Source organism: Diceros bicornis, chromosome 30, assembly GCF_020826845.1.
Source record: "Diceros bicornis minor isolate mBicDic1 chromosome 30, mDicBic1.mat.cur, whole genome shotgun sequence".
Lineage (NCBI taxonomy): Eukaryota > Metazoa > Chordata > Mammalia > Perissodactyla > Rhinocerotidae > Diceros > Diceros bicornis.
Window position 1 is genome coordinate 5,754,068 of NC_080769.1, and position 24,935 is coordinate 5,779,002.

The 24,935-nt window shown below is 39.9% G+C and overlaps 3 protein-coding genes and 1 long non-coding RNA gene across 4 annotated transcripts in view; 2 read left to right on the top strand and 2 right to left on the bottom strand.

The window, feature by feature from the left end:
- The window catches only part of LOC131394569 (uncharacterized), a 47,179-nt gene extending 32,409 nt beyond the window's left edge, over positions 1 to 14,770 (top strand). The window contains exons 2-3 of the long non-coding RNA XR_009216190.1: positions 10,944 to 11,070; positions 11,732 to 14,770. This is a non-coding gene — a long non-coding RNA (uncharacterized LOC131394569). The remainder of the gene's footprint in view (positions 1 to 10,943; positions 11,071 to 11,731) is intronic.
- The window catches only part of LOC131394552 (zinc finger protein 709-like), a 442,972-nt gene that overhangs the window by 378,076 nt on the left and 39,961 nt on the right, over positions 1 to 24,935 (bottom strand). The gene's annotated exons all lie outside the window — the stretch shown is intronic.
- LOC131394523 (zinc finger protein 709-like) overlaps positions 1 to 24,935 on the bottom strand; it is a 226,232-nt gene that overhangs the window by 107,981 nt on the left and 93,316 nt on the right. The gene's annotated exons all lie outside the window — the stretch shown is intronic.
- LOC131394562 (mitochondrial import inner membrane translocase subunit Tim8 A-like) lies at positions 16,686 to 18,234 on the top strand. Its single transcript, XM_058525962.1, has one exon. The coding sequence runs from the start codon at positions 16,701 to 16,703 to the stop codon at positions 16,992 to 16,994; it is 294 nt and encodes a 97-aa protein (XP_058381945.1). The 5' UTR covers positions 16,686 to 16,700; the 3' UTR covers positions 16,995 to 18,234.

Genomic DNA, 24,935 nt, shown 5'->3' on the forward strand with positions numbered 1-24,935 from the left:
TACATTTCAAACAGACCCAATATTTTAACTTTATCATTACTCTCTAGGGCCATGGATGGCTCTGTTTTAAAGACTATACTTGTCTGTAGATATTTTACATGAGAGGAAAGCAGAAAATAATCAGCTGGAACCACGTTGTATGAAATCCTTGTGCGTCTCCCCCCAGGATCCTTCTGGGCACAGACATCCTGTGGGAAGTCCTTTGGGTGGAGGGTCATCTTGAGAAAATTTCCTTTGTGAAGTGTCCTGTGGGCACTGCCCCTCCCTGGGTTTGTACCTTGAAAAGATCTATTCACTTATTTAAGTCTCCATTTTTCAATAAGGGTAAATATATTTAATAGTGCTTGGAAGACTATTAAATAGTTACAAGTAGACAACAAAGGTGTATTTCAGAAACGTGAAATATTCTCGTGTTACATTCCATTTATTAAGAATGCTTATTGCTTTGTTTCATCGCCTGAATGTGTGTAGTATGTTACTGAGGTCTGTTCTTTACTTTTGGAAGTTTTCAAATGAAATTGCAGGGCTTAGAATTGCAGACCACAAGTGTTCAATGTGATTTTTTGCCATGGTAATAAAAGTTAATTGGTATGTTTTTTTCCTGAAAGGAATAGATGTTTAGGGTTTTTTAGTTGAACTAGTAAAAGTGCCTAATAATTTTCTTCCCTATTTTCCACAGAAAGGCTGGGTTTAAGTGATTTTACTGGATTATTCAAACACTGGGCTTGTGTCATATAAAATAACAATGATGGGCCGGCCCCGTGGCTTAGCGGTTAAGTGCACGGGCTCCGCTGCAGGCCTGGGTTCGGATCCCGGGCGCGCACCGACACACCGCTTCTCTGGCCATGCTGAGGCTGTGTCCCACATACAGCAACTAGAAGGATGTGCAGCTATGACATACAACTATCTACTGGGGCTTTGGGGGGAAAATAAATAAATAAATAAATAAATAAAATAAAATAACAATGATGTTCCAAAGCATCTCCAGTGGGAGCAGAGACCTGCACTGAAAGACCCAAGCTAAGGCCCCCTTGGGCCTGCAAAGGGAAGGACTTGAAGGCCCAGTTGTTCTTTCTGGGGAGCCTCCCCCTGCAGGTGTCCTGCCTGCTCACACCCCCCATGGAAGGAGCCTCTATACTGAGAGGAGCTGCAGAGCCCTGGAAAGCTGGGGGTGCACGTGCACATGGGGGTGGGGAGGTGATGCCCTTTCTGAGGTCATGCTTCCTTAGGCCTGGACATTTATTTAAGTGTTATGTTTGAGTTTGGCATCCACACTGTAGGTGCACTGAGAGTGTCATTTGTGCACAGTGAGAAGTCTGTGAAGATCAGGTGTTCTGTCCTGTGGACAAAAGTTTTATGAATTTGGGAATTTATTTGAGTTAGAACCTTAAACTGAATCCGGCTGAGAGTGTCCTCACTTGTGACGATGGAAGCCTGGGGGAGGCCGTGCTTCCATGCTTCCAGGAGAGGGGAGGGTGTGTGGAGCTCCCAGAGTTCACTCCAGTGGCTGCTCAGGTGTCCCCTCCCTCCTTCACCAGGCACAAAGCACTGTAGGCGTTACATCTCAACTGGGAGTGTTTGAAGCCTAAATTTGGGAATATGGTCAACTTGCTGAAAGCGGTTTTTCCTTCTGAACTGTAGGCAAACAGCCTGCTTCTATTGGCTGATTCAAGTATTTGTGTTTCTGCCCTTGGTTTCCTTTATCAGTTGAAGATGGCAGCCCTTTGGTTCTAGTTTCTATTAGTGTTTGCACTTTTAAATGTAAGTTGAATGACAGATATGATGTAAGGCAAGAAAATTGTTGAACCAAATAGAACTTTTGTTCCATTTAGGCAAGAGAGTCTCATGATGTGAGATGGGTGTATTTAAGTTCTCAGGTGCTTTTTCCAATTGTAGTTCAGTTTTTGTGTGTCCGTGTCCCTAGAGAACTTTGACATTTAAAAGACTATACTATTCTTTTTGTGTGTGTGTGAGGAAGATCAGCCCTGAGCTAACATCCATGCTAATCCGTCTCTTTTTGCTGAGGAAGACCAGCTCTGAGCTAACATCTATTGCCAATCCTCCTCCTTTTTTCTTTTTCCCCAAAGCCCCAGTAGATAGTTGTATGTCATAGTTGCACATCCTTCTAGTTGCTGTATGTGGGACGCGGCCTCAGCATGGCCTGAGAAGTAGTGCATCGGTGCGCACCCGGGATCCGAACCCCGGCCGCCAGCAGTGGAGCGTGCGCACTTAACCGCTAAGCCATGGGCCAGCCCAAGACTATACTATTCTTAATGCAAATGAATTCCTATTTTAATGGATGTGAGGAAAAACCACTTGAATTTCTATTTTCATTTATATGAGGAAACAAGTCAAACCTTATGTAAATATTTAGAATTCCTAGTTTTTTTCAGGGCTTAATTGCAAACCTTTAATGTATTATAATATGCTACTCTTTCATGAAAATATCCCCAGTGTGAAGTATATTGGAGGGAGAAACTATAATGTCCCTTGTCCTTTTATTGAGAAGGGATATGTGATTTTTTTATGGTTTACAGTTTTATGTTTATTAATGTTTAAAAGGTTAAAACTTGTGGTGGTTTCCTTTGTAGAAAAGTTAAAATTAAATTGATTTTAAAATGCAAAAGTTAATTAAAAATACTAATTAACCATAGGAAAATATGTGAATATTAATTTCTCTCCTTCTTTTAAATAAGCAATGCATGGGAAGGTTAAAATGTTGTCCCTAAATGTGGAAACTAACTTAAGGAGACTCCCTGCCTGCCATGTCCTGCCCCACTTCTCTGCTCTCACTCCAGCCTCCCTCAAATGACCAGTTTTGATCACTGCTTCATCATCCTGTTAGTGTTTCTGTATGTAAAAAGAAACTAATGCAAATGCCTATTTTTCTTACTCTCTCTGTTCTTGTAAGGAGTGCCCAGGGTCCACATATTGGATGTTTGACTTCTGAAAACTTAATCCTCACCCCTCCCTTTCCCCTAGGCCTTCTTGTCTGGACGGGCTGATGAGAAAGCCTGGAGGCTCCTGCACTGTGAGCTGCTGCTTGCTGGGCAGCTCCTCCTGTGAGCTGTGCTGCCCTGTGTGCATTGTTGACCCACCACGCCTGGGTTCTATGTACAGAGGAGTCTGAATTGGCAGTTTTAGTTCCTTTGGGAAGAGGAATCTGGGAATGGGGCCCTCCTTCATGTGGTCCTGGGTTATGTCTTGGGTGGAAACTCTCTATGTGATTAGAGTGAAGGTGAGACTGCATCTAAGGTCACTTCAACATTAGGGAGAGTCTGGGGCTTCAAGGATGATCATACCCTGTGAATGAGCTGAGCCCATGAGATGGTCACTAGTTAAAGAACAATTATTTCAGAGAGAATGAAGAGACTGGAAAATGCAGCCAGTAGGTACAAGATTGCAGAGGGCTCCCTAGGACCCTTATGAAACTGCTGCCACCTCTGCATCTATTTGCCACAAAGATCCTGACCCTCTGGGTTATAGTGGACAACACCCACAGGCTGAGTTTGGCACAGCAAAGGGATTAGTTCAAACTCAACTTAAGCTGGGTTCCTTAAACTCTGTAAAGCAGCTAGTTGTCATGGATGAGGTCTCTTACTCTGATGGCAGTGATTTGTGGAGGAGGACCTTAAATTGCCCATAGGCTTCTGATGCAAGAAACTACCCCAGTTTCCACACTATATGTCATTAGAGCTGCTATTATCACCTGATACTGAGATCTCTTGAAAATAGAGGCTCTCACAAGCACTGAGCGTGTGACCCTCTACCAAGGCACCTATAATGCCTTTGGCCCTGGAAACAGCCTCCCACCAGCTCAGCACAGCTGCTGACACATTGTTGTGATATGATGGAGCCTAACCTTGGCCCTGTAGCTTATGCCACCTACAGGAGGGGCATGGCCTTTGTTTCTTCAGTTCATTGCACGATGCTAGGGTGATGGAGGAGGTCACCCCTCTCCCAAACTCCTTGGTTCCCTGAGTAGTTGCTTGGGATTAACTGAATGCACAGCACTGGGGAGTGCATAGACTTTAAGGACAACAATACACATTCATACATGATGGAGCTCAGTGGAGAGTTGCTGCCCTTCATCCCTTAATTGGGACATCCCTGAAAGGAATTGAACCCAAGTGTCACCAGAGGTAACCAAACATCAGGCAGTCATCTTACTACTGGCCAAAAATTGGCCTCATCTGCATATGTTCACAAACACTTAGAAGATTGTCTGAGAGAGGCCCCTTTGTGGTAAAAGAACTCTGGGAATCTCTTGACTCAGAGATACCCAAAATAGAAGTCAAGTTAACACTGGTCTGCACAGTGCTAGGTCTACAATACGAGGACTCACCAGGACACTCGTTATCCACCTTGGAGTTCTGACACAACTGATAGTAACTATGGCACCTCTCAGAGTATACAGTGCCCTGCTCTCCAACAAGGCATTTGATGGAAGTTTCACCTCCCTTATGGGTCTCAGGCTCATAGAGCACCGTACTGGCTTATTGAAATCAGTTGGATGAGAGATGTCCTGTTTCAGTCATCAGGGGTGAATTGTAACGAGTCTGTCTTCATCTTTTTTTGAAAAACTTCGGAATTTTTTAGAGCAGTTTTAGGTTTACAGAACAATTGATCAGAATTTACAGAGAGTTCCCACATAACCCTTTTCTCTGCATCCACACATTTTACACTCTTTTTCACATTTTGTATTACTGTGGTACATTTGTTACAATTTCCAAACCCATATTGATGCATCACAGTGCACAGTGTACATTAGCATTGACTCTTTGTGTTATACAATGTACGGGTTTTGGCAAATGTATAATGACATGGATCCATCATTCCTGTATCATAGAGTGTAGTTTCACTTCCCTACAACTCCTCTGTGCTCCACCTGTTGATTCATCCCTCCCCCAACCCCCAAATTCTTCACAACCAATGATCTTTCTACTGGCTCATGCTTTGTCTTTTCCAGAATGTCATATACTTGGAATCATACACTACATAGCCTTGTCACATTGGCTTCTTTCCCTTCGCAATATAATTTTAAGGTTCCTCCGTGTGCTTTCATGGCTTGATACCTCATTTCTTTTTATCACTGAACAGTATTTCATCATATGGATACACCACTGATTGTTTTCATCTATTCGATTCTTGAAGCACATCTTGCTTAAAACTCTAACTCTTGCCAATTATGAATAGAGTGCCTATCAACATTTGTGTGTAAGTTTCATGTGAATATAAGGTTTCAGTTCATTTGGAAAAATACCAAGGAGTGTGATTGCTGGATCTTTCTCTATGTAGCAACAGTGTTTTGTTTTGAAAGAAAGTTCCTGTCTTCCATTGTAGGTGTACTAAATTTCATTTCCACCAGCAATGAATGAGGATTACCTGTAGCTTCACCATCTTCACCAATATTTTGTGTTCCGAGTGTGTTTATTTTTAACCATTTCATAAGTTTTTTTTTTTTTTAAGATTTTATTTATTTATTTATTTTCCCCCCAAAGCCCCAGTAGATAGTTGTATGTCATAGCTGCACATCCTTCTAGTTGCTGTATGTGGGACGCGGCCTCAGCGTGGCTGGAGAAGTGGTGTGCTGGTGCGCGCCCGGGATCCGAACCCAGGCCGCCAGCAGCAGAGCGCACACTTAACCGCTAAGCCATGGGGCCGGCCCACCATTTAATAAATTTTTAATGATACCTCATCGCTGTTTTATTTGCGATTTTCTAATGACGTGTGATGCGGAGTATGTTTTCTTATTGCTTATGTCTATATATCTTCTTCAGTGAGTTGTCCAGATATTTTGCCCAGTTTTTAATTGGGTTGTTTGTATTCTGACGCTTGAATTTTAAGAGTTTTTTTCAATATTTAAGATATCAGTCATTTATCCGATAAGTGTTTTACAAAGATTTTCTCTTACTCTGTGAATTATTTTTATTCTGTTAACACTATCTTTCTCAGAACAGTATTTTTTCGTTTTAATGATGTAAAATTTTTGTATTTTTCTTTTGTGGACCTTGCTTTTTGGTTTTGTATCTAAAAATTTATCTCCAGGGCCGGCCCCGTGGCTTGGCGGTTAAGTACACGTGCTCCACTGCTGGCGGCCCCTGGTTCGGATCCGGACGCGCACCGACGCACCGCTTCTCCGGCCATGCTGAGGCCGCGTCCCACATACAGCAACTGGAAGGATGTGCAGCTATGACATACAACTATCTACTGGGGCTTTGGGGGAAAAATAAATAAATAAAATTATAAAAAAAAACAAAATTATCTCCAAACCCCATGTCATATAGATTTTCTCTTATGTTATCTTCTAGGAGTTTATTCCTTTGGCATTTTGCATTTAGCTCTGTAATGTGTTTCAACTTAACTTTTATGAAAGGTGTAAGGCGCATGTCTACATTTGTTTTATTTGGTTGTATGTTTGCATATGGATATCCATTATTTCCACAGCTATTTGTTAAAAAGACTTTCTTTTTTATGTGAATTGCCTTTCCTTCTTTGTCAAAGATCGCTTGAGTATATTTGTGTGGGTCTATAAGGAAAGCAATTGACTCACGTATCTTTCAACTTTATATACTCTCTTATTAATTCCAGAAGTTATTTCTGTTGTTGTGAGTTCTTTCAGACATTTCACAGACTGTTATGCCATATAGAACAAATGTTATAAATTTTTACCTATGGGATTCATAAAGACATTCTTCTTAAAAGGTGGACGTTCCCTTCTGTTACTAGTTTGTTATAAATGGATGTTGGATTTTCTCAAATCCTTTTTTATTTTCATTTCTCCCTCCTTTCCTTTCTGATGTTAGTAGTTTCTGTGTTTCCTCTTTTCTTTATCCTCACTAGAAGTTTATCAGTTTTATTAGTCTGTCAAAGAACCAGCTTTTTTTGTTTTAATTTTCTCCATTGATTTCCACAATGACTTTGATTTCTTTTCTAATTTTTATTATTCCTTTTATTGTCCTTGGAGTTTAATTTGCTCTTCTTTTTATTGTTTCCTAAAATAGATGCTCACATTATTGATTACAGATCTTTAGCTTTTCCATTGTATTTGTTCCATGGCAGAAATTCCCTGTAGGCACTGCTTTTGCTGCCTCCAAGAACCTTTGGTATGTTGTGTTTTCTTTTTTTTTTTTTTTTTAATTTTTATTTATTTATTTTTCCCCCAAAGCCCCAGTAGATAGTTGTATGTCGTAGCTGCACGTCCTTCTAGTTGCTGTATGTGGGACGCGGCCTCAGCATGGCCGGAGAAGCAGTGCTTCGGTCCGCACCCAGGATCCGAACCCCGGGCGGCCACTAGCGGAGCGCACGCACTTAACCACTAAGCCACAGGGCCAGCCCTGGTATGTTGTGTTTTCATTTCATTTATTTGAAAATAAATTTTCAGGGGCTGGCCCCATGGTGTAGCGGTTAAGCGCGTGCGTTCCACTGCTGGCAGCCCGGGTTCGGATCCTGGGCATGCACTGATGCACCGCTTGTCAGGCCATGCTGTGGTGGCGTCCCACATAAAGTGGAGGAAGATGGGCACAGATGTTAGCCCAGAGCCAGTCTTCCTCAGCAACAAAAGAGGAGGATTGGCATGGATGTTAGCTCAGGGCTGATCTTCCTCACAAAAAAAAGAAAATAAATTTTCATTTCTCTTGAGACTTCTTTGATCCTATGTATTATTTAGAAGTGTGTTGAATCTCCACATATTTGGGGATTTTCCAACTATCTTGCTCTTGTTGAGTTCTAGATGAATGCCTAGGTGGTGTGAGAGCATATTTTGTATGATTTCTGTTCTTTCAAATTTTTAAGGTGTGCTTTATGTCCCAGAATGTGGTTTGTCTTGGTGAATGTTCCACGTGAACTTGAGAAGAATATATGTTCTGCTCCTGTTGTATAAAGTATTCCATAGCCCACAATGAAATCTAATTGTTTCATAGTGCTGTTCACTTCAGCTCTGTCTTTCCTCCTTTCCTGCCTACTGGAATTTATAATTTGTGACAAGGGGTGTTGAATTCTACAGCTATAGTACTGGATTCATCTATTTCTCCTTGCATTCTCTCAGTTCTTGCCTCATGTATTTTGCCCTCTGTTGTTATGCAGGTACACAGGAAGCATTGCTGTGCCTTCTTGGAGATAAAACCCCTCTATCAGTGTCTAATGCCACTGTCTATCTCTGAATTTTCCTTGGTTAGAATCCGCATTGTCTATAATTCATATACCTATTGCAGCTTTCTTTTGATTAGTGTTGGCGTGGTCTATTTGTCTCTATCCCTTTACCCTTCATCTATCTGTGTCTTTATATTGAAAGTGGGTTTCTTGTAGACAGTGTATCATTATATTTTTTGTAATGTGATGTCACTGTGTCTTTCAATTGTATGGAGACCATTGATGATTAAAGTGCTTATTTATACAATTGGATTAATATTTACCAAAACTTTTACTATTTTCCATTTTTCCTTGTTGTTTGTTTCTTTTCGTCTTCCACATTTTCTACCTCCTCTGGGTGATATTGAACATTTTCTCTGATTGTTTTTTTTCCTCTGTTACGTATCAGTTACACATTTTTGTTTGTTTGTTTTTGTTTTTGGTGAGGAAGATTGGCCCTGAGCTAACATCTGTGCCAGTCTTCCTCTGCTTTATATATGGGATGCCACCACAGCATGGCTTGATAAGCAGTGTGTAGGTCTGTGCCTGGGATCTGAACCCATGAACCATGGGCCACTGAAGTGGAGCACACAAACTTAACCACTATGCCACCGGGCTGGCCCCAGTTACACATTTTTTATGAAACATTTTTTAGTGGTTGCCCTTGAGCTTTCACAATACATTTATGCCTAACCCACCTCCTCTGCCAAATAACAGTATACCACTTGCCTGTGTGCAAGTACCTCTTAACACACTATTCCCAATTTCCCCCTCCCTCTCCCTTGTCATATTGCTGTCATTTATTTCACTTGTCCATAAGCTTCTCATTACCAAGTACATTGTTGCTAATATTATTTTAAACAATCTCATCTGTTATATTAATTCTAAGAAATATAAAAGATATATCTCCTTCATTTTTTCTTTTTCTAATTCTCCACTTTTATTATTTACATTCTTTTTGATAAATTTTTTAACATTTCATTCAAAGTAGGTGTACACTTGACAAATTTCCTCAATTTTTGTCTCAGAAAGTCCTAATTTCTCCTTTAATTTCGAAGGACAATTTTGCTTAACAGAGAATTCTAGGAGAGTGTTTTTTTTTTTTATTTTCAAAACTTTAACTATTTCACTCTACTCTGTTCTTGCTTGCTTGGTTTTTGAAAAGAAGTCCAATTTAATTCAAATCTTTGTTTCTTTATACCTAAGGTGTGTTTCTTCTCTGGCATTTCTCAGTATATTCTCTGTCTTTAATTTTTCTCTAGTTTGAATGTAATATCCTTGTGAGTGCACTTTTGTAGTTTATTATATTTAGTGTTCTCTGAGCTTCCTGGATGTACAGTTTGCCAGCTATCATTAATTTTAGGATATTTCAGTGATTATTACTTCACTTATTTCTTCTCTGTCTGTCTTTCTTTGCCTTCGGATATTCCCATTATGTGTATTTTTAAACCTTCTGTTATAGAGGGATGTCCTAGGCTTCATGGATAGTGTCTGTCTTTTTTGTTCTTTATATCTTTGCATTAGACTCTGGTGAAATAGATTTTTCTGTTTAGCACAGGCCTTGTTAAGAAGAGAATATCTGGGGCATATTTCAAAATGCTATGTTTCTTTTCTCTTTCCCAATTTTGGAGACACTGGTTTGCCCTATGACCTCAAGGATCTTATGGATCTAAGAAGAGTTGTTCATTTCAAATTTGTTCATTTTCTTCTTGTGAGATCAAGAATGACAGCTTCTGAGTTTCTTACATGTAGGATCAGAAGTTGGCAGGGCATCATGTAGAGTGCCTGGTGTAGAAAAATATCTTAAAGTTGGAGAATGGAGATTTTATGTACTTTTGGAGGAAACCACTGTTAAATCTCGCACATATTTTATAATCCTGGGCAAATTTACCATCAAACTTGGTGGACTCAATAAACTCCCTTGCAATCTGCAGCTCTTAACCAGCCCCTCAAGGCCAGCAAGGCTCAGGGTACACTGTTAGCATTTGACCAGAAAGAGTACTTATGGCAGATTATTGTCTCACTATGAGTTCTAAAAATTGGTAGGAAGTAGCCTTTAGGCACATGGGTATACAGATTTTATGGTCTTAGTTGTCATGCCTTCTTCCTTGGGTCTGCACTCAAAGTTCTGAGCAACTTTTGAGCCCCATCAAATCAAACAGAGAGAGAAAGAAATAACTGAGTCTATGATAAATATTACAAAAGTTAAAAGCAATACTTTACCACAAGAATATTTACATTCAGCCAGCTGCCTCTGATTACTTGTAATAATTTCCTGGAGTACTTTAGGACAATATGCCAACTGGGCTTTGTTAAAAATTTGATTTCTACAGGCTTCCTTTACTCTATGTTTGGTGATGGGACTAGACAGAAAAGCTTCCAGTTCTTCACTGTGCTTTTATTCATTGACACCTCATGCAGATTTTTCTCTCTGTCTCATGGAGTGCTGTAACTGGTGGGTAATGAGGAAGAAGATGAAAGAATTTTTCTCACAAGGAGTCATTGGTCTTAAAATGATAATTTTTTTTCATTTGTGTAGCATTTCTGTTATTTCCCAACATGCTCTGGACCCTGCCATTAGAGATAAATATAATGTTTTGTGATCACAGTAAAAATATGTAAATAATTTCCATGTGTTTGTTATGGTGTTAAATTGATGAAGAATTATGTACAGAAAAACACTGAGTTTTCGATGCTCACATCATAGAATAAATGTTTGGATATAACAGAATCACACATAACCTTTCCTCAAATGAAGTATAGATCCCCAGTGCTGTCAGTCTCATAATCCTGCTCTACACAAAATATTTTAGGACTCAGTGGACATTGAGGATGTGGCTGTGAACTTCACCCCAGAGGAATGGGCTTTACTGGATCCTTCACAGAAGAAACTCTACAGAGATGTGATGTGGGAAACCTTCAGGAACCTGGCCTCTATAGGTAAGGATGAGGACATTCCTTCCCTTCATCAATTAGAGAACAAGTGTTTCTTGCACATCAACATGGTTCCAATATGTAGAATGTGGAAAGGGGGGAATATTGGTAAATAAATTAGAAATGGTCATAGTTCATCATGGATTTAGAATCTAAAAGTTTTTCTGTAGTTTCTAATACTTTGGAACCAACTTTCTGGGTGTGCGTTTCGGGAAAAACATGGGAAGATCACAATATTGAAGATCAGTACAAAAACCAAGGGAGAAAACTAGGGTGAATCACCCTCAAAATAGACAGAAGTGTCTCACCTGAGAATTCCGGTATGTTATGAAATTTTAAAAAGAAGCAATCTAAACAAATAACCTTGCTTCAAATTTAGCTATCCTTAGAAAATTTTCACCAAATAATCTTTTTGAAATGTGATGTAGGGGTTCAGTTTTTGCAAAATAGTCCACTTGGAAACAGTATTAATAAACAATGTATATGAATATCACTGCTTGGATAATAGCAAGGGTGAAGTTCTCTTGCAGAGCATTCACTGTATTCAATTTCTGAGAATTCATACAAGACAGAAAACCTAAACTTTTCCTATAAATCATAATAAATATAACATATATAAAATCATTAATAAATAAATCATTAATATTGTGCTTCTCATTTTTTACAGATCTCATATGGTAGGGAGACTCTATGAAAGTGAAGAGGGTAGTCAATGTGGAGAAAACTTCAGTCTTATTCAAAATCTCAATATGAACAAGAAAACTATAGGAGCTAAACCGTGCAGTGCATGTGGAAAAGTCTTCATGCATCATTCATCCCTTAATATGCACATTAGATGTCACACTGAATACAAACCACATGATTATCAAAAGTATGGAGAGAAGCCATATAAATGTAAGGAATATGAGAAAGCCTTTGCTTTTCACAGTTTTCTTCAAATCCATGAAAGAACTCAGACTAGAGAGAAACATTATGAATGTAAAAAATGGAGTAAAGCATTCACTTCTTCCAGTTCTCTTTGAATACATGAAAGAATTCACACTGGAGAGAAACCCTATGATGTAAGGAATGTGGAGAAGCCTTTATAAGTCCCTCAGGCCTTCAGTCACACATGATCACTCACACTGGAGAGGGACCTTATAAATGTAAGGAATGTGAGAAAGTATTCATTTTTCCCAGTGCATTTCAAATACATGAAAGGAATCACACTGGAGATAAACCCTATGAATGTGAAGAATGTGGTAAAGAATTTATAAATCTCTCAAACTTTCAATCACATGTGATCTTTCATACTGGATATCCACCTTATAAGTGTAAGGAATGTGGAAAAGCCTTCTGTTTTCCCAATTCATTTCAAAAACGTGAAAGAATTCACACTGGAGAGAAACCCTTTGAATGTAAAATTTGTGGTAAAGCCTTCAGGTTTTCCAGTACTGTTCAAGTACATGAAAGAACTCACACTGGAGAAAAATGCTATGAATGCAAGAAATGTGAGAAAGCATTCATTTCTCTAAGATCACTTCAAAGACATGAAAGAAGTCACAGTGGAGAGAAAGTCTATGAATGTCAGTAAAATATAAAAGCTTTTATTTCTCATGAAAACTTTCAAAGATATGTGAGAATGCACATGAGAGGAAAAAACATGTAAATGTAAAGAATGTGGGAAAGCCTTTTGTCATCCCAGTTCTTTCTGGAGGCATGAAAGGACTCACTTGATAAAAACCTCTTGAATGTAAACACCATGGGAAAGACTTCACTAAGCCTGCATCCTTCTATGTGAAACTCCCACCAAAAAGAAATATAAATGTAAGTCATATGAGAAAGCTTGATGGAAATTAATTTGTGTATAATGTTCTAGAAAACTTTCAACATGAAAAAGGTGTTATAAAAGTCATAAATATCTTTGTTTACTAAGCCTCTTTCTTAAAGTGCAACATTGGATTGTGGATTTCTGCTAATTACTTTCATAAATGAATATTGAGGTGAGATAATTCTGAAAAATCATCCTTCATCAATACTACATAAAGATTAATAGGTAGTGCTTTTTCCTTGAATCAGTTAATAATGTTTTCTTGTTAATTTTTTTATAATGTTTTAATTGTTCTGTGTTAAGGGGCCATTGAAAAATGACAGTTTGTGTTTGGTGGGATTTTCCTACTGGCCTTGTAGGGCACTTCCTGGATATGCCTAATCCATTGTATATATTGTTCCTTTCCTAGAGAAAGCTCCTTTTTGGGGGTTATGGGTATGTATAGGAGCCTGTTTCCATTTTCTATACTATTAGAAAGTTGGAATAAATTTTTATGTATGGCGAGTTTTTCAAAGAGTATACCTTCCTGTGAATTACTATTTTGTTTCTTTTCTTTTTTTTTTTTGGTGAGGACGATCAGCCCTGAGCTAACATCCATGCCAATCCTCCTCCTTTTGCTGAGGAAGATCAGCCCTGAGCTAACATCCGTGCTAATCCTCTTCTTTTTGCTGAGGAAGACCGGCTCTGAGCTAACATCTATTGCCAATCCTCCTCCTTTTTTTTTCCCCAAAGCCCCAGTACATAGTTGTATGTCATAGTTGCACATCCTTCTAGTTGCTGCACGTGGGACGGGGCTTCAGCATGGCCCGAGAAGCCGTGTGTCGGTGCGCACCCGGGATCCCAACCCGGGCCGCCAGCAGCGGAGCGCGCGCACTTAACGGCTAAGCCACGGGGCCGGCCCGTGAATTACTATTTTCATATTTGAGACTTTGCTCTTTGTTCTTCCTTCTGACTGGTATTTGGTGAATAGACTTTGAATTAAATAGAAATCTGTGATAGGGCAACAAAATCTAGAGCTGGACATATCACCTTGTATTGTGTTATGTCAATGAGGGTAATAATAACTAGATCTTTAAGGATCCATCCCCTTTATGGTTCCATGTTGGAATTCACCAATAGCCTCACTTGCATGAGATTTGGAAGGGATCGGCAAATGAGGCATTAGGCAGATTTAGGAGGCACCAATGCAAAGAGAGAGATGGTTAGTTACATAGGAGCTTTGAGGACACCATCTTCTAGCCCAATTTCTGGATTCTTTGCCCTTCTAGTCCAGAGTATCTTGAAAACCACCACCAACTGTCTGGATTTCCATTTTCTTAGAGGTGTATTTTCCACTGATGTTTTTCAAGTCTCACATCAAAGATTCATTAGAGTTATGATTTTTCTCTAAGGCCTTTTGTGTCCATTAGGAAACTAATTTAGACTTTTGTGGTTGGGAGTATTCTCTGATTCCCGTCTTCTCTAGATGATATCTGTAGAAGGTCTATTTGTATAGGAAACACTTTATGCTCTTAATAGTGCTAGTGAGGATGTTTTCCTGATTCACCGTGATATCTACAATGGGGCATAAAAAGAAGGACCTGGGAGTTTGTTTCTCTGCTGCATTGTGCAGTGGCTGCCTTGACCCAGTTCTTCCACGTGAGAACAATCCCCTTTCTCATGTCAGGAAGACTGTGTTTCCTGTTACTTGTAGCTGAATGTATTCCCTCAATATGTTTTCAATAATGTTTGATTGTATGTCATTAAAACTATGTGCATTTCCTTGTGAAATGGACACCTCTGTAGTTGTTTCATTGATATATTTTATCAACTGTTTTGTAAGCCATCATATGCTAATAAATATTATTATGGTTTTCATTTCCTCAGAGAATATATTAAATTCATTTTAATTATGGATTTTCAGATGTACTTTCCAATTTTCTTCATTTAATCATTGTATATAATGAGTCAATTTTATCACAAGTATACAAATTCAGGTATTTTTTTCCTTAGGCAAACTGTATTTTTTATTCTTTTCCAGTTACAATTTTTGTCATAAAACTAATTTCTCATTCATTCTTAAATCAAAACATAACAATCATGGTTTTCTCAGTGCCCTCTTGCCAGTGACCTGCAGGATTGCACCTCTAGTCAAAGAGAGGGGTGTAATGAATTCTAGTAAGATTGACTACAAACTATAAAGGACTGAGGTGTAACACTGTGGGAGATCAAAATTGGCCACCTTGAAATATGTCTCTACCTTGATTATTTTCTCTGATAGACATTTGACCTCCCCCACTAACTGCCTAAAAGAATTTAACTCTGGGTATGGACAGACTGGCAGGGTCCTCGCTAAGCCCATTCTTATCAAAGTTCTGTTTACCAAGTGTTTACACTTGTAAAGGTATCTCCCTCTGTGTAGTGGGAAGAGGGGGGATGATCTTATCTCTGGAAACTCTTTTCAGTATGGAAGGAGAGGACTTAAGTCTGCATACTCTTGTTTACTGTGCTTTTCTGGTAATTTCTCATAACTGACTCCCCCCACCCCCAGCATCCTCCTTTGTCTTTAGCTGAAGATGGTATTAAGATGAGAATCTCTGCCATTTGGTGAGAAACTCAGTGTCCCTGGTTTCTCCCATGTGTACATGTCATTAAACTTGGTATTATTTTCTCCTGCTAACCTGTCTTAATTATTTGGCCAGCCATAAGAACCTTAAGGGAAGGGGCAGAGGGGGATTCTCCCTCTTCCCCAACAACACTAACGGGGTACTCAAGAGGACGTCTTACAAGATTTAGGCAGGTGTTTGTGGATTTGATTGCTATTCAATTAAGCAGATCATTTTCCTTATTGAATGCTGTGAGGAGATAAACTTAATTCTATCATTGGGAAATTTTTTTTTTTTTTGCAAACCTAATCATTGTTTTCTAGAAGGCAGAAACAATGTAGTGGAGCTAAAGTTAATTTGTAAGAAGGTCCAGTCAGTCATTTTAGTAAAAACAAGGGAATATTAGTCATGTTTATGGTTTGAAATTTTATCTTTTACCATTTTTACTGGTATGGTTACAAAGTACCCTTAGTTTAGTCTTGGTGACTGTGTACTTTGATGAAGGAAGTGCATGGCATTTTTCTCTTCAGCAGGATGAGACCTGGCCTTGCAGTGACTGCAGGCAGCTCCTGGTGCTCTGGGACAGCTTTGCCTTTCCTGCTTATTATCAAAACACTGATGTATTTCCTACAGTGAATTAGACACGGTTTACCACAAAGTACTTCAGTTAAAATATATAAATTGACCTCTTAGTATACTACATAATATATATATATATATATTTTTTTTGGTGAGGAAGATCAGCCCTGAGCTAACGTCCGATGCCAATCCTCCTCTATTTTGCTGAGGAAGACTGGCCCTGGGCTAACATCCGTGGCCATCTTCCTCTACTTTATATGGGACGCTGCCACAGTGTGGCTTGACAAGCCGTGCATCCGTGAGCGCCCAGGATCCGAACCTGTGAACCCCGGGCCGCCAAAGCGGAGCATGCACACTTAACGACTGTGCCACCGGGCTGGCCCCACTACATAATATTTTCAATATCTCCTTTATGACTTAACTGAGGCCTTTGAGTTTAGGTAAATTGTGAGCACAAACCTAGCAAGGGAGAGAGACAGGACCACTTTGCCAGTCAAGCCTTTCTTTCTCAGAGACTATGCAGTTGATGCTAATGTTTCAACATCCCTCACATGCCATGCACTATAGAGTCAACATACCCAATTTAGCAGAAATAAGGCCCAGTAGACGTGAAGGTCGGTGAGTTGCGCGGAGCCCGTCTTGGCACGCGGAGCCGCGCCGGGATGGATTCGTCGTCGTCTTCCTCCGCGGCGGGTTTGGGCTCGGTGGACCCGCAGCTGCAGCGTTTCATCGAGGTGGAGACTCAGAAGCAGCGCTGCCAGCAGCTGGTGCACCAGATGACGGAACTTTGTTGGGAGAAGTGCATGGACAAGCCTGGGCCAAAGTTGGACAGTCGGGCCGAGGCCTGTTTTGTGAACTGCGTTGAGCGCTTCATTGATACAAGCCAGTTCATCTTGAATCGACTGGAAGAGACCCAGAAATCCAAGCCAGTCTTCTCAGAAAGCCTGTCTGACTGATCTTAGCACTACTTTTTGGAAAAGGAAGGTAGTTCAAGAAATGAAGAGCAGTTGATGGGATGGTTGAAGAAAAGGCTGTGGGGGAATTGGCTCCCACCTTTGTCACTCTTGGGACACCCTGTCATCTGAGAATGAACAAAGACCAATTTTGCGTGCGGGGGGTGTTCAGGGTCATATGCGTATTTGGTCATGTTTTTTAATGCTAATCTTGTGAAAACAATTGACAAATGAATGGAAAACTCTACTAGATGCGTATTACTGTATGTGGGACTATGCTTTTCTCAAAGTCCCATTAACTACTTCCTATAATTTTGATGGTGGAACTGCTTTCTGTAATTTGATAGTGGGACCACATAGGTGAAAACTCTCATTTGCGTGAACTCATTTCAGATTTATGGGGAGATTGATACACATCTTTGTGTCTCTCAGAAAGGGCAGCAGTGGGGGAAGAGTAATTCGGTACCTAACTATAGGTCTCCTTATCTAGTGTTTGACTATCAGTGCTGGAAAAAAATCTATGGAATGTTCATATAGTACATTGCAGCTTTCTAGATTATCTCCCTCCCTGATACTGTGATTTACTTAAATATCTATATAAAGTATGGTCTCGAGGTAGTACACGTAGCCTGAGAGTCTAGAGGCCTTTAGTTATAAAGGAATCTAGCCAGTGAACATAATTCTCATTACTAAACTGCCACAAGGAAGAAATTAACTTACCCTGTATATCAGGGTCCAAAAAATTCAAAGATGTGCCTAAATAAGTTATAAAGACTTAGGCCAGTCAAAAACTAATAGCAGTTTCAGGTAGAGGTGCATGCCTAATGTAAATCAGTATAGATTCCATTTACTGCATTTTGATCACTGAAATAAAAGCTTCTACAAGAAAAAAAAAAAAAAAAAAAAAGGCCCAGTAGAATTTGGATATAGTGGCATGAAACAAACAAATTCTTGCAGTCATGTTGTTTACAATTTTGTGGGAAATGAGATGGTTAACTAATGATAAAACTTTGGTTTGTAAGATGGAAATAAGGGCTTTGACAGAAAGTAAAAAACAATATGAGCTAATACAGAGGCTGAGGTCTGTATATATCTTTTCTATGAGGGGAGGAGTGAGTGAGGATGTCCTTATTATTGTTATCTGGGACTGGAGACTTCTATTGATTTAGACCACAGATATTTATGGGGGCTTTTTTGTGTTTAATATTATAGGGGACAATTTTCATTTACCTTTAAATATTTAAAATGTTATGGTTTTTGGCATTTCCATGTTGCTGCTCTACAGACTGAGTGTGCAATATATACTCCACTAAACTATGGAGTTCCTCCTGTTTAGAGAAGCAGTTGCATTCCTCTGCACTGTTCTAGCTCATTCTGAGTGTATTCTATGAGTAGAGTGATATCTACGCAAATCCACTGTGATCTCCCTGTGGAAACTCCAAAAAGAGCTATGGGTGTTTAGAGGCAATCATCCGAGGAATAATTGAGGTGAGCTGCACAGAGAGGGTATCATTTTGAGTAATATCCTAATTGAGTATAAGGGGAGAAATGGGAAATTTTCAACATCTGTTCATCGCAGGAGTGGCTGGAAGTCTTTTGTTTCAGTGATTCATAAAGCCCCATCATCCACATTGCTGTTCACACATTTCACTTCCATATGCTTAGATTTCCAGCACATGTTGAGGAAAAATGGAAAAAATCGTTAACAATTTTGAGGTTTAAATGAGCAAGAGAAGTTCAGTCTTCAATTTTTTAAGTGTTAACTTGTGTATTGGAGGGTTATTTTCAAATGGGCACCACACGTGTGTTCTTTTGGGATTATGATATATTTCCCATCTTTTGATGGCACTTTTACTATACATTTGTGAAAACTCCCTAGTGCACTAACAATATTTTATACATTTTTATGTTATATTTGTAAATGTGTGAGTAATAATTAGAAAACACATAATTGCTCTCATATGCTAGGGGAATGTTAAGCTCTCCTGAACCATGATTTTTATGTGTTCAACTTTTCTTTCCAACACTGTGGGCTCCTTCTTAGGAAGAAGTGGAGGACTGGGGAAGAAGGACTCAGTCCTCCACAGGCCTTTCTTGCAACCCTGTCTTAATTGAAAAAAATATGCTAGAGCTGCACCTGCCCTCATCTCATCCACATGCTAGGAGCTTAGGGAGAGGGCTCCCAGGATCTGTCTTTGAGTTTAAATCAGCTTCCTTGGACAAATCTTTGGAAATACAGTGGTTCTAAGACATAAAAGTGTATCCCAAGCTGGATCTGCCTGGGGACATCCCCATTCATGTGCATGAGTATCATTTCTTTTTTTTTTCCTCCCCAAAGCCCCAGTACATAGTTGTGTATCACAGTTGTAGCGTTATAGCTCTTCTACGTGGGACACCACCTCAGCATGGACTGATGAGGGGTAAGTAGGTCCAAGCTCAGGATCTGAACCGGTGAACCCCAGGCTGCCAAAGTGGAACACGTGAACCTAACCTCTACACCACTGGGCTGGCACCTCATTTCTTTTCATTGCCATCCATAGGCCATTTCCAGCTGTTCATTTCCCATCACAAGCCTACTCTTTACCTGATTACTTGGAAACATCTTTAGAAATCTATGCCTGTCCCACTCTGCAAAATTTCTCTGAGGCAATACCAGGGGGCTGTGAGCTGAGAGGGTGAGAGAAGCAGTGATAGAGGTGACGTCATGGGCACATTCTGTCAGCCAGTGATACAGCAGTCTCAAATTTATCAGATCTTCTTGCTTACCTATTCACACAACACTTAGAAATTGACTTACATTGAATTGGGAAACAAAAGGCTCTAGAATTTTTGACATAAGATTCAATACCGTTTAGTGTCCTCCTCCCCACACTCCTTTATCGTAGAGGCTTTAGTAGCCTCCCATTATGCATCCAGCAGTCTCCAAACCTTCCTTGGTGGACTTAAATGCCCGAGGCATTCTTGTACCAGAAACTATTCTCTTGAGCGCTTGCTGCACACAATTCAAGCAGCTATTGCTGGCAACTGACAGCCTTTATGTAAATGGAGGCCCTTCCAGCGCCTGAGTTAATGGTCCTGCACAGCCAGCTTCCCATTTTGCCTTGGGTCATGAATGCAGGATTCCTCAGGCTTGCTAATCAAAGGCCTCCTCATTGAAGAGAGATGAATATTTACAGGACAGAGTTAAAAATGGCACCTCTGGTATATCCCACGAACAGTAGGAAGTGTGTTTCCCTCTTCTCTGATTGATGTAATCTATTCTGGAGGAGGTCATTTCCTTTTTAGACACATTGGCCACTTGGACAGTCTCTTGGGAGCAAATGGGTGACCAATGTGTACATATACTTTATTGGCAGTGTGCACCTCCACACCTGATGGAGTCCACTGCAGAGATGCTGCCTTCTGTCCCTAGATGAAACAGACCATCCTTCATCAAAGAATGGACCCAAACATCAGATCGATTAGTTAAACAGCAGTCATGCTAGCAATAGAAAATTTCTTGCCAAAGAATCAAACAGATCTGCACGTTTTTACAGATCCTGTGGCCATTGCCAATGACCTAGCTGTGTGGTCCCACCGATAGCAACAACTCCTTATCCAACGCTGCCCTCTATGGCATAAAGAACTCTGGGAATATCTTGCCTTACAATACCCAAATATAAATTTGGTCACTCCTTACTCTGCACATGTTAAACCTCAATCTGCAGAGGCTGATTTCATTTCTCAAGGTGATAAATTGACTCATTTAAGACACAAATCAACACCTCAGAAATGATGGTATTAACCTTGGGTCTATGTTCCCGCATACTACAAAACCATTTATAGGCCTCTCACCTAAAATTCTAGGCAAAATTCAGTTGATTTCCCTCCTGTGCCATGGTTAGCTTAGTGACTGACCAATGCACCTGATGTAAAGAAAAGTTGTTGGTAATATAATTGATGGATAAACCTTCCAGGCTGAGGAAGGGGTCCATACTGCTGATGGCAGATAGACTTTGTAGGGCCCCTCACCCGCTCTGCTGGGCTACTTCCTATGCTCAGACTATGATATAAACATGTAAACAAATTACTCATGCTATCATACGTGATCCTGCTAAAGCCGAAATACAAGGACTCACCAAGAAACTCTAGAAATTATTGATATTATCAATGAAATTCTGAAAATACAAAACACTGGGCTCTTGAAAAAGTTGTTCAATGGCCACTGTACCTCTTTTACAACCACAGGCTACCACCTTCATAGGATATTTTTATGGCTGACTTAGACAGAAGTTACTTTCTTCTAAATAGGTCTACCTGCTGTTTGAGGCATTAGTTAGATTCAATCCCCAGTCTTGAGGGCATATTAGTTTTTCGGATCATCAGGCACTTTATAAATAGACGCCTTTATATTACTGGCACTTTATAGATAGATGCCTTTCTGTAATAGACATTTGTAACAAAATGGTCACTTCTACAAGTCTTTGGTTTATTGTAATAGTGCACCTTAGCCACCACTGTTATATCCCACTCCTGGGTCTTCCTCCTAACATTGCCTGTAGTTTGTGTACCCTGTGTGTCAATATTTCATTTTGGGCACCCTCCTTCAAAACCCCTCTAGCCCATCAAATACAAATGTGCTATTTTCCGACCATTTGCACTCATGTGCTCATTGTTGTGAGAGTCACCGGTACTGACCTGGGCACCCATGATATCGTTCAACAAACACATCATTAATACCAAGAAATGTCCAAAACACTCAGAACACATGTAGCAGACAGCTAATGTTTGAGGTATTTTCCATGAAGGAAAACTCCCTGGCAGCCATCGTAGCTGATGACTACTTGGGTTTTGGTTATTTATTAACCAGCCAGGGAGAGTTCTGTTCCCCTAAAAGCCTGCTTTTGTATGTATGTAGGCTACACTGGTAAGGTGTCACCAATAATACAACAAATGAGGCAACAAATTAATATAAATGATAATATTACTTAAATACTTGAACAGAGTCCCAGAACCATACTGACACACTTTCCTGGATCACTCCAACACTTTTGGATGACTATATTCAATTTTTTTTCAAGTTTTGTAATCTTAATATAGTATGTTGCTTTTGCTTTCCACATGACTTTTTAATTAATATTCAAATCAAATTCATGTAAATGAGATCTGTCATTCAGTCAACTAACCTCAGGAGTGAAGGTTAATAAAGACACTGACCTCATCTTTGATATTTGACTCTCAGTCAGCTTTAGATACCTGCCCACCCTGTCTGGCCCACAATGGTAAACAAGTTATGAAGGGTGACACATGCCCCTTGTCTTTTTGTGTCAGCAGATAGGAGAGTCAAACCTTTAAAACCTGAAGCCTCTAGCCCTATACACCTTAAATGGCCAACACATTGTCCTTTGCACAAGCCACCTGAAACAGCTTTCCCTTGTCCACTCTCCTTAAAAAGTACCTTTGAGTAAGACATGTATTTCCATTAACTTGATGCGTATGGGAACATAGTCTTGCTGTCTGGTCCTATTAAGGTAGGGTACTAATCCTGCCCTCAAAAGAGCAATGATAAGGCAGAAGGTGACCCATAGAAAATGTATTTCAGGTGATGCGCAGGAGTTCAGTTTAGGGAGTTTTTAGAAGATAAGGATAGGAAATCCAAATGAAAATATCCCTGCATGATAACATTGTTAGCTGCAATGGTCACAAAAGAAAAACGTTGAAACCACTCACAAGAGCTCTAGCAGTACAATCAAATTAGCGAAAATGGTATAGTCTCACAAGGGAAAAATGCAGAGCAAGAGAAGTGATTGGATGGTTTCTGTTCTGATATGTAAAGACCTCTGAGTTATTATTCTCATCCTCACAAGAAAAAAACTAAACACCCTGAAAAGCAGCACCTCTTCTTAGACCCATGAGAGATTTGAGATTCCATGGCAAACCAAGGCCTCCAAAATGAGAGGTGAATATAGAGAATTACCACTTACCGGGAGGAGAAATGACAGGAGCAGCCACCTCTAGGAACACATAAACTGTTAGGGGTAAATTTGCCAAAGTGTGGACTAGATTAAGCCAGTCTAAAGCCTACTCAAGAAATCATACAGCCTCATACTAAAGGACTATTTACCTCTAATCCTATTGTGAAAATTCACAAATATGTGGAAATTAAATAAAACACTCTTCGACAATCACTGATTCACAGAGGAAATCAATAGGATATTTTAAAAATATCTCAAGACAAAAATGAAAACAGCTCATGAAAACTTGTGAGATGCAGCATAAGGAGTAGTAAAAGGGAAATTTATATCAACAAACACCTGTATTAAGAAAGAAAGATAGTTGGGCCGGCCCCGTGGCTTGGTGGTTAAGTGCGCGCGCTCTGATGCTGGTGGCCCGGGTTCGGATCCCGGGCGCGCACCGAGGCACCACTTCTCCGTCCATCCTGAGGCCGAGTCCCACATACAGCAACTAGAAGGATGTGCAGCTATGACATACAACTATCTACTGGGGCTTTGGGGGGAAAAAATAAATAAATAAAATCTTTAAAAAAAAAAAAAGAAAGATAGCAAAATAACCTAAAATTACACCTCAAGGAACTAGAAAAAGAACAACAAACTAAACCTTAAGTTAGCAAATTTAGGGAATAATAAAGATTAGAGCATAAATAAATAGAATATAGGAAAACAGAAAAATTTCAAAACACTCAATTTTTTGATAATAATAAACACCATCGACAAACTCTTAAATGACTATGAAAAGACGAGAGAAGAATCAAGTATATAAAATCAAAAGTGAAAGAGGACATATGAAAATGAATGCCTCAAAATTAAAGAGAATCAAAAGGGACTACTGTGAACATTTATATGTAAACTAATTGGATAACCTAGAAGAAGTGGATAAATTCCTAGAAATATACACCCTACCAAGGAAGAATTAAAAAATAGAATGCCTGAACAGACCAATAACAAATTCAAAGAATTAATACCAATCTTTCTTAAACTCTTCCAAAATCTAGAAGGAATCCATCCACACTCATTTTTTGAGGCCAGCATCTCCCTGATACCAGAGCCAGACAAAGACATCCCCAGAAAAGAAAACTACAAACCAATATCTCAGTTTCAACTTCACTTGGCCATGGTGCACAAATGTTTAGTCAAACATTCTACTCAATATTTCTGGGCAAGGTTTTTCTCATGAGATTACCATTTTGATGGGTGGAATTTAAGTAAATGAGATTACCCTCCATAATGTGGATGCCCCTCATCCAATCAATTGTAGTTCTTAACAGAACAAAAACTGACCTTCCCTGAAGAAGAAGGAGATCTATAATTAGACTGTTTTTGACTTGGACTACAATTCTTTCTTAAGGTTAGTAACCTGCTCATCTAGATGTCAGATTTTCAATTTATCCAGTCTCCATAATGACATAGGCCACTTTCTTAAAGAAAAAAATAGAGTGATGTCAGAATTATGACGATGTGAGATGCTCCCTTTGTCTCTCTTTTCAATCTATAACTAGTAAGACATTCATAACTCAACAAAGGTTCCTCTGCTTAACACACCAGGATGCTGGAGAGATTCACACATCTGCACATTTGAAGGTGGGTCAATTGGAACACAGAGGAAGCAGAACTGGGGTAACAGCAGAGGCAGTTCCCACAACCCCAGCCCCCTGGGCACAGCAGCCAAGCCCACAGCCTCAGCAAACGTGGTAGCCATGGCAAGGGCAGGGCCCATGATCACAGCCCCCCAGGCTGTGGTGGTATCCACACCCCCAGAGAACCTGGTAGCAGCAGTGGAGGTGGTGCTTGTGACTTCACCCTCACAGCTGCTGTGGCACCCAGGGCCACAGAGAATTGTGCAGTGGCAGTGGCTGGCCTGTGACCCTATCCCCCCACCCATGGCTGTGGTGCCTACAAACCCAACATCCCCAGATGCGAGGAGATGCTCATGACCTCAGCTCCCACC

Bases quoted from the DNA above. Each gene is read 5' to 3' on its own strand.
- LOC131394562 (XM_058525962.1), top strand. From the start codon at position 16,701: ATGGATTCGTCGTCGTCTTCCTCCGCGGCGGGTTTGGGCTCGGTGGAC.